At 37.6% G+C, this 14,429-nt stretch overlaps 2 protein-coding genes across 2 annotated transcripts in view; one reads left to right on the top strand and one right to left on the bottom strand.

The window, feature by feature from the left end:
• Positions 1-4,487, top strand: part of Uro (Urate oxidase) — a 31,290-nt gene extending 26,803 nt beyond the window's left edge. Inside the window, exon 6 of the mRNA XM_070090951.1 lies at positions 4,056-4,487. Coding sequence (XP_069947052.1) covers positions 4,056-4,223 — 168 coding nt within the window. The 3' untranslated portion in view covers positions 4,224-4,487. The remainder of the gene's footprint in view (positions 1-4,055) is intronic.
• Positions 4,488-4,575: 88 nt separating this feature from the next.
• The window catches only part of jdp (DnaJ domain-containing protein), a 25,439-nt gene continuing 15,585 nt past the window's right edge, over positions 4,576-14,429 (bottom strand). The window contains exons 3-4 of the mRNA XM_070090952.1: positions 9,281-9,397; positions 4,576-6,758 (exon numbers count right to left, since the gene is read on the bottom strand). Of these exons, the coding sequence (XP_069947053.1) occupies positions 6,546-6,758; positions 9,281-9,397 (330 nt within the window). The 3' untranslated portion in view covers positions 4,576-6,545. The remainder of the gene's footprint in view (positions 6,759-9,280; positions 9,398-14,429) is intronic.

Genomic DNA, 14,429 nt, shown 5'->3' with positions numbered 1-14,429 from the left:
ATCAGGGATTTTTACCGTATTATTATTATTATTATTCTTGTATTCCCAGTTAATGCTAAAAGTGACGGATTTGTGATCACTTGCGCCAAGCTCTTCAGTGATCTCCAGATTATTTACGAGTGTTTCCTTATTTGACCAGACTAGGTCGAGCAAATTATTAGGCTCTGCTACACACTGCTTCAGAAAACAGTCCTGAACTGTTTCCATAAAGTCACTGGACTCCAGATTACCGGTCAAAGAATTCCAGTCAATTTGACTAAAGTTAAAATCCCCTATTATTACTACGTTATTGTGTCTAGAACATACACTGCGTCATATTGTTGTGTACTATAAGTGAATTAAATAATATCTCTCACCCTGTTAGAACAAGTCAATTATTTTTTGTTTATTCATTATTTTATGGATAAACTTGTATTCATGTTTAAGTTCGTATTAATACCATTTATTAGACACATAAATAAAAACAAACAAACAATAAAAACAATGTTAACTGTATGTATAGTATAGACTATTTTTTTCCCGAAATGCTATGCATCCTATGGGACTTCAAATTATTGTATGTTTTATATAGTAGTTTTGGAATAAAGACTTCTGTTTGTATGTTCAGCTAACCGGCTTCTCTGAATTCTTGCATAAATGTTACCTTGCTCTTTTCAACACACTGTCCAAACCTAAAAATACTCGTCCCCCTCACTCCGATCTAATACGCTCACATAGGCCTGCTTGATTCTCAGGCCCCTGACACTTGAAAGCTCCTTCATCCCTTTCCTTCTAACCCTTCGTGGGCGATCTCTATGATTCTTTCCCTCCACCCCCTGGTTCATATGCTCTATTTGACATCCTCTTCTACTTCCTCCTCTGTGAGTGGCTCAATTTCCTCAGCAATCCATCCTCTGTTATGACTTTCGTAACCCCACACTGTCCTATAATTCTCTACATAATATTCACACCACACATTGCTCTCAAACATGACATTTCCAATGCCTCCAGCCTTCTCCTCGCTGCAATATTTCCAGACCGTACCTTAGACACATAAAAGTGTTGGTACCACTACTCTAGTATATTTTTCTTTCCCCTTCATACATAAACTACTTTCTTTGCATAGACGCCTCGAAACACCACCTACATTCTTTTCCCCTTGTTTGTTCTGTTCACGTCGCATTTCATGGACTCCATCTGTTGATACATCCACTTTTAAATATCTAAACACGTTTATTTCTTCCATACTTGCTCCCTTCAATTGGATATCCAGCGATTTATTACCTGACTTTGTAAATGGTCCAAGTCGGACCGAGAAGTCGTCGTAAGCTCCTCTCTTCTCTCTTCTATGTGCGGGTTATTTCTGTACCTAAACTATGTTACTTTTGTCACCTTGCCCTTTTAGGTGTTCACCTTCAGTTTCGTTTTTTCTGTTAATACACACTCAGTTTCCTCCACCATCCTTTGCAGCTTCTCTGCAGAATCTAAAGGATCTATTATCGGCAAAGAATAACTGTGATAACGCCCACTTTATATTGGATTGGTCATCTTTCTGTCTCACATCTCTTGAAGCACTAGTTATTTTAACATCTTTATTATGTACCCCATACTCATCATATGGGCGGTACATAATGGGTCCATTATGATAGCTGTACAAGTTACAGTGGTAATGAACTGCTTACATGTTTATACCTGGTCACCATAGTAATAAATTATTTATGCAGACATGAACTAGGTCACACACATACAGGTAACTAATTAACAGAGTAATGATAATGCTTTATTTACAGTATTTTTCCAGAATAGTTTGTAATATACCACTGTGGTTAAAATACTTTGGTTTTGAACTTTTCTAAGTGACTTGTCTCTGAATTCATTAACTATCGCATTCCAGTACATAATGACGCAATGTGTGGCAATTGTCTATCTGGCAAAGTTTACATTTCGTTTGGTCTACATTTGGTGATGGTGATTTAACCTTCCAAAGATGCTGGCAATCCAGCCAGAGCCGGGAGGTAGTGACATTCAAGAATCTGCTTATTTTATTGGATGCACCATGTACATGTGGCTCCTCCTGCACGATAGAGTGATGATACAGTAATGTACAAATTAATTGGAACAGGAGTAAATTTTGTGATAACTCATAATATGTCTCAATCTCCGGCTTAATTAATGCAGTTTGGGGTCTTTTCATTTCAGAAGAGTTTGCTACCGACTTCTGGTAACCATCCATCTGTGGTGTTTTCTTGAGAGACTCGTCAGTGCTACAACAGCTGTTGTTCTGTAAGGTTATTCCTGCAAGTGTGCTCCGTGAGTGAATGCGTTTTAGCCAAATTCTTACCTTATATTCATGATTACTGCTGAAATTCATGATGGATATTACACACAGGAAGCGTGCAAGTATTATAGTTCTTAGTCAACATGCTGGTTTGAGTGTCAGACAGATCGCCAAGAATTTGAGCCTGGCAGTCAACTGTTGGTCAGATTCTGAAGAGAGCAGACGACAGTGGTGTGTTAGATGTTTAGAGTTAGATGAATTGAGCTAGATGTGGAAGAAATCGCAAGACAACATCTCACGATGACAAAGTTATAAGAAATAGTGAGAAGGACCCAAAGAAAACCAGCAAAGATCTAGAGAGATTTGGCTTCATCTGGCGTAAATGATGATTCTTCAACTGTTCGACGAAGGCTCCTTGAAGTTGGCAAAACTGCCGGAAAGCCGGTAAAGAAATAATTATTGATAGATGCTATGAAGAAAAAACGGCTGCTGTGGGCACTCGATCATAAGGGATGGACGACAGATGAATGGAGAAAAGTTATATTTTCAGACGAGGTCCATTTGAACTACATCGGTACAGATCAGTGGTAGTGAGACGGAGCAAAGGCAAACCTCTTCGGAATGGACACATTCAACAAGCGCCAAAACACCCACCTGTGAAAATGTTTTGGGATAGCTTTACTGCTAAAAGCCCTGGATGGCTTGTTAACGTTGAGGGAATGATGAAGTGACAAATAATAAGCAGTCTTGGCAACTCTTTTGCTTATCATTGTGGAGAGAGGCTTTCCTGATGGAGAAGCCATTTTCAAGCAGGATCTTGCTCCATGCCACACTTCCAGAAAAATGTTGAAATTACTCGGAGTCGGCTAACCGTTCTAAATTGTCCTGGAAACTCCTGATCTCAACCTGAGACTCTATGGGCAATAACCCAAAATAGGATTGCATGCCACACTTGATACTTAAGGAATTAAGAGCATTTATGGACGATAAAGAATCAGTTACGATTAAAGTGTATGTTAAAGTAACCCGGTCTGAAAATCAATTTAAGACTCTTCTCAAAAGCCACTTAATCACCCTAGACTAAATGCTAAATACTCAGTTCACATATACTCACTTACGTATTCCCACATCATAATTTCAACAATTACCTTGAACCTTTTATCCATTGTTGACATGAATATAACTGAATCATTGTTTTCACAAAAAGCATTTTTTGAATGTATGAATATATCTTTTGTCTTGCTGAATTTTATGCAAACCTATGAAGCCAAAGCAGATGAGTTCTGTTATCTTTAAGTTGTTCTCTGCAATCGTCGCCTTGTTTAAGCTTACATGGTGAAGAGTGGAAAGATGTGGCGTGATTCCTGTGTACAGTTTTATGTAATTTATTCACAGCATACAGCCTTTGTTTGTAAACGTCTTTATGCGTGTAAGTTTATAAGCAACATACAAAATATAATAGTAGTGATTTTAGACTACTTTAATGTATTCTAAATAACAAATAAGGCACAATACCGTGACTGGAAAGTCGTCGTAAGCTCGTCTCTTCCATGTGCGGGTTATTTGTGTTTAATGTATTCTAAATTATTCAAATTTAGATTTATTTAAAGGCCAATAATCAGATTATATAAGCGGTAGGGTTACGTTTGGCAGTAGGAATATATCAATTGCTGAATCCGTTGGGAACAATATGTTTGTTATGTAGGATGATAGGATGGCGTGTCATTATCTGTTTTCCAGGCCTCGAGACACAACAACAATTATGACCATGACATTTTCTAATTTCATTTTCTACCAGCTTGCCACCATGAGAGTGACGATGCCTAACAAACACTACTTCAGCGTGGACTTTAGCAAGTTCAAGGAGGTGGGCAGCAGGGAGAACAATGAGGTGTTCCTTCCCGTAGACAAACCTTCTGGCAACATCATGGCTGTATTGGGACGGAAGACCCACTCCAAGCTCTAGTTTACCACAAGTTTCCGCCATCAGTAAACTGAAGGAAACGAAGAACCCTAGTCATTGCTGTTGGTATAAATAAGGTGATCTAGCTAAGTTATGATTTACAGACGGAAAGCCATTTTGGGTTAAAATTATTAAAACCTGACTGTATGATCTTCACAGAGTACTTAATAATAATAATAATAATAATAATAATAATAATAATAATAATAATAATAATAATAATAATAATAAAAGAACTATATAAATGATCCAAAAATTATTGAGAAGAGTGATCAGAACAAAGAATATTTAGTGCTTTTCTGTAACAAATGGCAGATTATATTAGAATAGTAAATTGTAAAGAGATGAAGTATGATTTGATATTTAAGCTTTATTCGTTTAAAAGAACAAACTTATAAAAAAGTTTACCTTTTATCATTATCACTCCCTGGTATTGTTTTTATCTATTTCTGAGCTTCATAAACCATAATGAATAATTCCCATGTTTCCACATCATAAATAAATCCGACATTCGATGATAATTCTGTTATTATTACATATCTAATATTAACTATACAGACTGTACAGTGATCGCAAGCGTGTCTAAAATAAATAACAATGTGCAAAACTGATACATATCTTTTATAAATAAACGTCATTTTTTTGTAGCTTACAACACATATGAAGTGGTATAAAGCCCCGGATATAATGTGTTTCCTTATGTGACAACCACTACTTCACAAGGCCGTGTCGAAGACTTCCTCGGTCCCTGTGCAATTAACACACGCAACAGGCATAGTAACAATAACCTCAAAACCTTCAATAGGTGGAGGAGCTGCAGCTCAACTCCCTCAAAAACCTATGAGTAATAAACTATTTCTTCCAAGTGATTTAGAAGCTGGAATTAAATAATTTCAATTAGCACATATCCTTTTAAAGGCACACGAAATGTATATCAATAACCGCACGAGGCAAAGCAACTACATCAGCACCCTCAAAAGACTCAGGAGCTAGAGTTGAGCCCAGCCAAATAATAAATATGAGACAAATCACTGCGAACCTAGCGGGCAACTTCCGCATGTTTTTACATTAAGTAGCCTTTCGAGAGCGGTTAGGCTAGTTTTGAGAGAAAGGGATTTGGTCTTTCTGTTATACCACGGACACGAATATACAGTACTGATATTAGTGAAACTCGTATCAGTTGGTCTGCTATGCCAGTGAATTTGCTAGGCTAAAGCAAAGGTTTTCAAATTTTATGAAGATTCACGCATCCTTTATATTAAAAACAATCCTGAACCTTGACCAAATGGTAAAATTTTAACGTTACAAGGTAAATGGTAATAAAACCCAGTAGTACATGCCACGTTATGTAATATATGAAATGTACATTTATAGTTAAGTGACTCACAAAAATAATGTACAAGTTTAGAAATTTACCTGTAATAGAAAGTCTACTTTGATTGACCTGTTTATAAAATTAGTAAGCATATAGTTTTTTTTTAGTTCACTACCTGAATTTGTTGCAAATGAATTTCCAAATGGATTAGTTGACAGCATCCTTCCTAGAAAATGTCTGGAAGGACTAACTCGGTAAATACAGAATGCCTCCAATCATTAAAATGTCCTCGCAATGATTTTATAAAATGTACAATATACTCACTTATTTACTACGCTATATGAGTGGGAGTGAAACTGAGTGGCAGGGAAGGGAAGGTTGGGTTAAGAGAATTAAAGTATATTCCGGTTAGAAAAAAAAAGGGTACACACTTCGATCTTTGGCGTTACTAAATTCACACATGTGTTTACGGGGTGTTAAAAATGAGTCATTCACCGTGTTATTCCTGGTGTAAATTACCTTAATCCTTATCACCCTTTTGTTTGCATTTATCACAATACTGGCAATTTTTCATTTGTTAGACATTTTTTTGAGGGGAGCAATATAATTTTAAATTGGTAACTAAGCTCTGTTGCACCTCCTCTCAAAAATATATATTTTCCCCGGTCTAACTGGTTTGATTTTATTGATATTCGATAATGTTTTAACGTTCTCTCCAGTTATTGCAAATATCAAGTGTAATTAATTTAGCTTCCATTACTTGCATCACTTAAAACTTAGCTTTGCCAATTACTGCGTATAATTATTGGGCTTTACCACTGTACATAAACAAATTATAAACCTAAAATCACATCACATATTCCTCTCTTAAAAATATTTATTATATAACACTCGTGGCAAAACAATTCTTTTGACCAAATAGCCACGAGTTTTCAAGAAATCTTAGACTTTTATGACTTTCATCGAGGCTCTTTCTAGGGTTTGCAAGTATAATACGTAATTTAAATTTCTTAAATTTCATAATTCCTGAACTTTTTCATAACATCCGAAGAATCTCGTTCCCATCCTTCAGTGGGTCTGGAAACTGTGACAGATTCTTGTCTCCTGCTATACAGCAAACCTTGCTCAGAGCTGCGTCTAGTTCCTGCTTTGGGTTGAGGTACTTGGGAGGCACCAGCCTCCAGCATTCTATCTTTTGTATTAGGAGTTGCCCAGTGAAGAGTCTGTTGAGACGTACAAAAATGTTAGTCCTTGCAGCAAAAAAAAAAAAAGATAAATTTATTTATAAACTAAATAAGCAAATTCCTAACACTTGGTTAAATTTAGACGTTTCGCTATATCTAATTCTTGAACTAACATGCCTTTTTTTTGTAACACTAACTGCTACCCTCTATTGAAAAAGTTTTAGACACGAGAACAAATATCAACATATATTAAAATTCAACATTATTTATAAAATTTATAAACGTTGCTACCCTTGCAATGTTGCAACGGTAGCAACAGGAGAAATGAGGGAAAGTTTTCAGAGTATGGTAGCATGGGTGGCACCCGCCAGTATCTCTGATTCAGAGATACTGGCGAGTTCCATCCACGTTACTCCAAATTGACAGTGGACATCATAAAATGATTCTTAATGACTATAAAGTCTGAAGCTAATCTGCTGATGTATTTAAACTTCATCTTCTGGAGTAGAAGCTGCAGAACAATGTGAAAATAAAACAATGTGAAGCCTAATACTATATTTATTAAGGAAAATCACGTACACAAAAGACAGAGGGGAGAAAAATTTTTGGTACCAAAGTGTGTGTGATCACTTATATGTGCTTGCAAGGGTCGATTCATAGCTCCTGGTCCCGCCTCTTCGCTTGTCACTACTCGGTCCACTCTCTCTCCCGGCTTCAAGAGCCTTGTCGCACCTCTTCTTAAAGCTATGTATGGATCTAGACTACCATTTCATTCTCCAGATTGTTCAGCTTCCCGATAACTCTAAGGATGAAATACTTTTTAACATCCCTATGACTCATCCGAGTTTTAAACTTCCAGCTGTCTCGTATTCTTCCTATTTCCCATTTCTGAAACATTCTTCCCCTGTTCATCTTGTCAGTTCCTCTCAATATTTTGTACGTCGCTATCATATCCCCTTCAGTCCTCCAGTGTCATTAGGTCAAGTTCCCTTAACCTCTCCTCATAGGACATTATGTGTGTGTGTGTGTGCGTCAAGTCTTACCTAGCATCTCAACTTGCCACTTGCCAAATTCACTCCCTCCTCGCCTCGTACCTGCTCTTAAAGCTATGTGTGGAGCTGCCTCCAGCCCTTCTTCACCGAAATCATTCTACTTTTTGACCTCCCTGAGACTGAAAAAATATCACCTGACATTTATGTGGCTCATTTGTGTATTTAATTTCCAGCTGTGTCTCCGAGTTTCTGTTTTTCGCCTCTCAAACAATCTGTCCCTGTTTACCCTATCAACTCCCTGCATATTTTGTTTTTATCATATCTCCCTTGGGTCTTCTATCCTTCAATGTTGTAAGATTCAGTTCCACTATTCATTTCTCATAGTTCATGCCCTTTAACTCAGGAACAAGCCTTGTTGCGTACTTCTGCACTTTCTCAAAATGTTCAAGCATGGGTTCTATACTGGTGTTGCTTACTCACCTGTAGGTGGCTGCAGGGGTCGATTGAAGATTGAGACACTTATGAGACATATGGGAATCTTTATTAAGGAAACATTTCGCCACACAGTGGCTTCATCAGTCCAATACAAAGCAGAAATGGGTAAGGGAAGGAGGAGTTTGAGGTAATCAGTCTCTCAGCCTGGAATCGATGTGTTTATTTAGTCCATCACTCTTTTAGAAAGTACAGCATATCACCGGAGAAGTGGCTTATATACTGCAGCCAGGTGAGTCGAAGCAGGAGCAGGCGGACTCACAGTGGAATCATCCACTAGTGTAAGTAGGTCTTCGTCCAAAGGTTGGACAAGTATTGAAGAATTCCTTGTAACAAGATCCCATGATGTTGCAGTGTCTGACAGATGTGACAAATGGTTCGAAACTGACAAGATTTCCATATGTTGCGTAAGTGTCTCAATCATCAACTTGTCAGTTTTCAAACCAGAGGTCGATTCTCAGCTTCTGGTTCCGATATGTGTCTGCGTGTACACCCGCCTATATACTCACACCCATATGTAATTGCAGGTGTCGAATTTTATATCCTGGCCCTGTCTCTCAACTTGCCTCATGCCAGATTCACTCTCCTAGCCTCGTTAGCCTTATCGTACACATTCTTAAACCTCTGCATGGAGTTTACCTCAATCACTTCGTCATTCTACTTCCCAACCTCCCTGAGGCTGAAGAAATACTTCCTGACATCCCTGTGTCTCATCTGTTTTTAACTTCCAACTGTGCCCCCCAGTAACCATTTCCCGCCTCTCAGTTTGTTCCTCTCTATGTTATTATCATGCCTCCCGTGGTCTTTCTGTCCTCTAGGGTCGCTAGATTTAGTTTCTTTAACCTCCCTTCGTGGCTCATATCCCTTAGTTCTGGAATTAGTCTCGTTGCATACTTCTACACTTTCTTTAGCTTCTTAAAGCCTTTCCCAGGTGCGCGTTCCATAATGAAACTTGCAACCAACCAACAGAGAATTGAGAATAGAGAAATAAACATTCAAAATGGTAAATGTACTTTTACTATTTAAAAAAATAAACAGATTCATAGAGAAAATGAGCTATAAAGCTTCAGAACTTACTGTACTCATGTGCTGCTTCATGCCACACCACTGTTCGTAACTAATTGCTATGCCACTCTTTAACCACCGATCATACTGCGCTCTTTTTTCTGGATCACTAAGAGTATCCTTCGCAATCTAAATAAGATAAAATTAACATAGGTAATTGAATTTCAACATATTCTTCAGATATGGGTAATATAAATTATAGCTTCAGTGTTTTATAGTAAATATTTGTCCTTGCAATTATATCATTATCATTCTATGCTAAAAAAAGTGTATACAAATTTTACACCAAATTAAAAAATAAACAGTTTCTATACTGTTGCAGAAGGGTAGTACACTATACCAATATGAAGACACAATGTGCTGGTTAGGGTGTTTTTAAGACGTTTCGTCTAATGAACGAAACCTCTTTACAGTAAAATATGGCGTGCATATTGTGGTTTTCATCTTAACTGGCATACTCTTCCCTATAATAAGAGTACAAAGACGAGTAAGCCACAAATGCGTTGTGGCTTAATACCCATAGTCCACCGTTAGTGTTATACTATTGTCATAAATTTGTGCCCCCCTAAAATTCTAATACCCCAACTACTTTTAATTGTCATTGTTGTATTCAACGACCATTCTACCTCATAGTCTTAATTGTGTTTATATCTACAGAATCTATCTCCTTTTTTACAACTTACCACATCACTGTTCCATCTTATTTTATTATAAACTAACCATAACTTGTCTTCAATAATTCTACCTCACTTTAAAAAATACTCAATTGCCCAATTTTATTCTAAATCCCTATTATTGCCCAATTTTACTTTAAACTATATTGATCAAACTTATTGTAAACTTCTTTTATTGACCATTTTTATTCCATACTTTTTTAAACTAGTATTTTTAACTACAACTTTTATATTATCCTGTCTACCATCTTACTAGCATATTATAACCAAGTCATTGCCATTTTTATTTTTATCATTTTTTTATTATTATTTTGCTACCTTAATTTGTGTATTTTATCCTGTCAATTTAAATCTAATTATACTCTAATTCTTGTAAACAACTTATATAAGACCTTAGTGCAATTACAATTGAGAGTCTTGTTCCTTTATTACATTATTAGATTAATCACAGTTTTAGATCGACACCATGCCTAACCCTTCTAGGGTAGGGTAGGTGCCTGAGCCCGAGCCTTTAGCTCATAAGACTGTCATTCCCATTTGCCCCCTTGAGGTGGGGATGGCAGACCAGAGAGGCCTAGCTTGTGGCTAGGCCTGGGGACAGTTGGTCCCAAAGATGAGGAGGTACTTGTGCCTCCTCCCATGGGAGACTTAGGTCTCAGACACTCCGTAAAGAGGGAGCCAAGGCCGGGCCACCACTTGGAAAAGGCCCGGGCCGGGAGAATACCGGCTAATCTTTAATAATAATACACAGTTTTACTCTAGCTCATTCTAGCTCAATACATAGTCAATACCAAATTCACTATACTAGACCATAGTGCAATTACTAGTGAGAGACTGGTGCTATTTGTAATTTGTATTTTTATATTATTAGACTAAACCTAGTTGTACTATAGCTCTTTCTAGCTCAATACATAGTCAATACCAAATTCACTATATTAGACCATAGTGCAATTACTAGTGAGAGACTGGTGCTATTTTTAATTTGTATTTTTATATTATTAGATTAAATTCAGTTGTACCATAGCTCATTCTAACTCAATACATAGTCAATACCAAATTCACTATATTAGACCATAGTGCAATTACTAGTGAGAGACTAGTGCTATTTTTAATTTGTATTTTTATATTATTAGATTAAACCTATTGTACTTTAGCTCATTCTAGCTCAAAACATAGACTCCACAAAAGTCATTATTAGACCTTAGTGCAATTACAAGTGAGAGTCTTGTTCTATTTTTAATTTGTATTTTTATATTACTAGTTTATACCTAGTTGTACTTTAGTTCATTCCAGCACAACACATAGACAACATCAACTTCATTATATGTGTAGTAGTGACTATACCCTACATGACCAAAATACTCTAGCTATATACTTGTCCAAACTTCCTACCACTACAGATATCAGTACTAGAACTCAACACACAACTCAGGATATAAATAACCATAATTTAAACCTAGAAGATGATTGATCACGTTGACCCTGATCTAAACCTCCATAATCTGACACCCAATCAAAACCTATTGGAAAGTAACTGCCTTTATTACACAGCATCACAAGCCACCACTATCCTAAACAATGCTAAAAGTCTATCAGTACTTAACTACAACATCAGGTCCTTAAGCAAACACTATGATGACCTCCTAGCACTCCTTGAATCACTAAAGACACCCTTCTCCTGCATTATTCTTACTGAGACCTGGCTTAAGCAGGACACAATAGATATCTACCCTCTACCAGGATACACAGCAATTCACAACTGCAGACCAAACCAAGTTGGGGGTGGTATTGCAATCTATTACTCTAACCAATTATCTTGTCTTAGCACCACTTGCTTTAGTGATGAATATGGGGAATACATTTTTGCTAATTTTACTGTAAAAAACCTTAAGACGCCTATAACAATCGGTGCCATTTACCGGATACCTCACACAAACATCCCAAATTTCAGTGAGAAATTAGTCACTAATAACAAACAGACAAATGAATAAGCACCACCTTCTCTTAGCTGGAGACTTCAACATCAACCTTGGCTTACTAGATGATCAGCCTGTAACTGATTTCATCAACAATATGAACAACACACTTCTCATACCAACAATAACTAAACCAACCAGGCTCACTGAGACAAGTGCAACCATAATAGACCACATATGGACCAATATACTAGCCCCCCTTAAATCAGGGATAATCACAGATAGCACTACAGACCACTACCCTACCTTCCTCCTGACAAACATTAGTAAACCACCACTTGAATACAACAAAGTCTCATTTAGACTCCATGACGAGGCCTCAGTAAGGAAGTTCACAGCTGACCTAGAGACTGTTGATTGGCCTACAGAATTCTCCAAGGCCAATGGTATTGATGACTGGACAGACATTTTTCTTAACAAATTACTTAGACTATACAACAAACATTGTCCTATAAAAACAAAACAGATCACAAACAAACGGCTTGGTTGCCCATGGCTAACCAGCACCATTCTGAAATCCATTGACAAGAAACACCAATATGAAAAGCAATATAGACAGGGCTTAATACACAAAGATACTCTTAAACACTATTCATCAGCTCTCACCAAAGTAATAAAGAAAGCCAAACAACTATACTACTCCAGTAGATTCACAGACACTAGAGGAGATATAAAAAAGACCTGGAAAACACTCTCTCAGATTCTAGGGACCCACAAACTGAGAAAAACCAAGAATATCGTCCTAACTAAACCTAATGAAACACCACTACATCCCACTGACACAGCTAACAAGATAAACGACTTCTTCTCAAACATAGGATCTAATCTCGCCAGTAAAATTCCACATACCAATGCCCATGCCGGGGACTACCTAGATGGGAATTTCCCTAATTCCTTCTATCTTGCACCAACTGAGCCCACGGAAGTCATTGAGATTATAAAGTCACTTAAAAATAACTCGGGGAATCTGTCTCATGTCCCACCATTACTGTACAAGCGAGCGGCCCATGTCCTTTCGCATGCTATTTCATTACTTTTTAACAAGTCACTAGAGACTAGCACCTTCCCGAAACTACTCAAGATGGCAAGGGTTACACCAATACATAAAGGTGGTGACCCTACAGACTTAAACAACTATAGGCCAATATCTAACTTACCATTGCTATCCAAAATCTTTGAGAAACTCGTGCACAGGAGACTGTATTCATTTATAACGGCTCAAAACATACTCAACCCCTGCCAATTTGGATTCAGGAAAAATAAAAGCACTAATGATGCAATCATAAAAATGCTAGATCTTCTTTACACAGCATTGGAAAATAAGGAATATCCACTAGGAATTTTTATTGACCTAAGAAAAGCTTTTGACACAGTAGACCACGACATCCTACTCCACAAACTTGATCATTACGGTATAAGAGGCCATGCGCTTGCTTATTTCAAATCTTACATTACTAATAGGTATCAGTACGTCACCATTAAAGACACAGCATCAGCAACACGGCCACTTGATACTGGAGTTCCGCAGGGAAGTGTCCTTGGTCCCCTGCTCTTCCTCATATACATCAATGACCTTCCAAACGTATCCCAACACCTGAAACCCATTCTCTTTGCTGATGACACGACTTATGTCATCTCTCACCCTAATCTTGCCACCCTCAACACCATTGTGAATGAGGAGCTGATTAAAATATCGACTTGGATGACAGCCAATAAACTTACGCTTAACACTGACAAAACCTACTATATTATGTTTGGTAGCAGAGCAGGAGATGCACAAATTAACATTAAGATTGACAACACTCTAATTACCAGAAATAATGGGGGAAAATTCCTAGGCTTATACCTTGACAACAACCTGAATTTCAGCACCCATATCCAGCATATAACCAAAAAAGTATCCAAAACGGTTGGGATCCTCTCCAAGATACGATACTACGTGCCGCAAAATGCCCTTCTCACACTATACCACTCACTTATTTATCCATACCTCACCTATGCTATTTGTGCTTGGGGATCAACTGCAGCAACACACCTAAAGCCAATAATAACCCAACAAAAAGCTGCAGTAAGAATAATCACTAAATCCCATCCCTGGCAACACCCCCCCCCCACTCTTCATAGACCTAAACTTACTCCCAGTTCAGTACATCCACACTTACTACTGTGCAATCTACATCTACAGGGCCTTAAACTCTAATATCAACCTTGACCTAAAACGCTCTCTTGATAGTTGTGACAGAACCCACAGGCATAACACCAGACAAAAACATCTCTACGACATTCCCCGTGTCCGACTAAACCTTTACAAAAATTCAATGTATGTCAAAGGCCCTAAAATCTGGAATACCCTACCTGAGAACTCTAGAACTGCAGACACATTCATCACCTTCAAAACTACCATTAGAAAACATCTTATCTCCCTGATACACCCCGTCAACTAACTACACGAATACCACCTGGTGGTTCACACTTACACTCACTCACTCATTTGACCATAAACAGAAATAT

Source organism: Cherax quadricarinatus, chromosome 33, assembly GCF_038502225.1.
Source record: "Cherax quadricarinatus isolate ZL_2023a chromosome 33, ASM3850222v1, whole genome shotgun sequence".
Classification (NCBI taxonomy): Eukaryota; Metazoa; Arthropoda; class Malacostraca; order Decapoda; family Parastacidae; genus Cherax; species Cherax quadricarinatus.
This window is presented reverse-complemented; position numbering and strand designations above follow the sequence as displayed.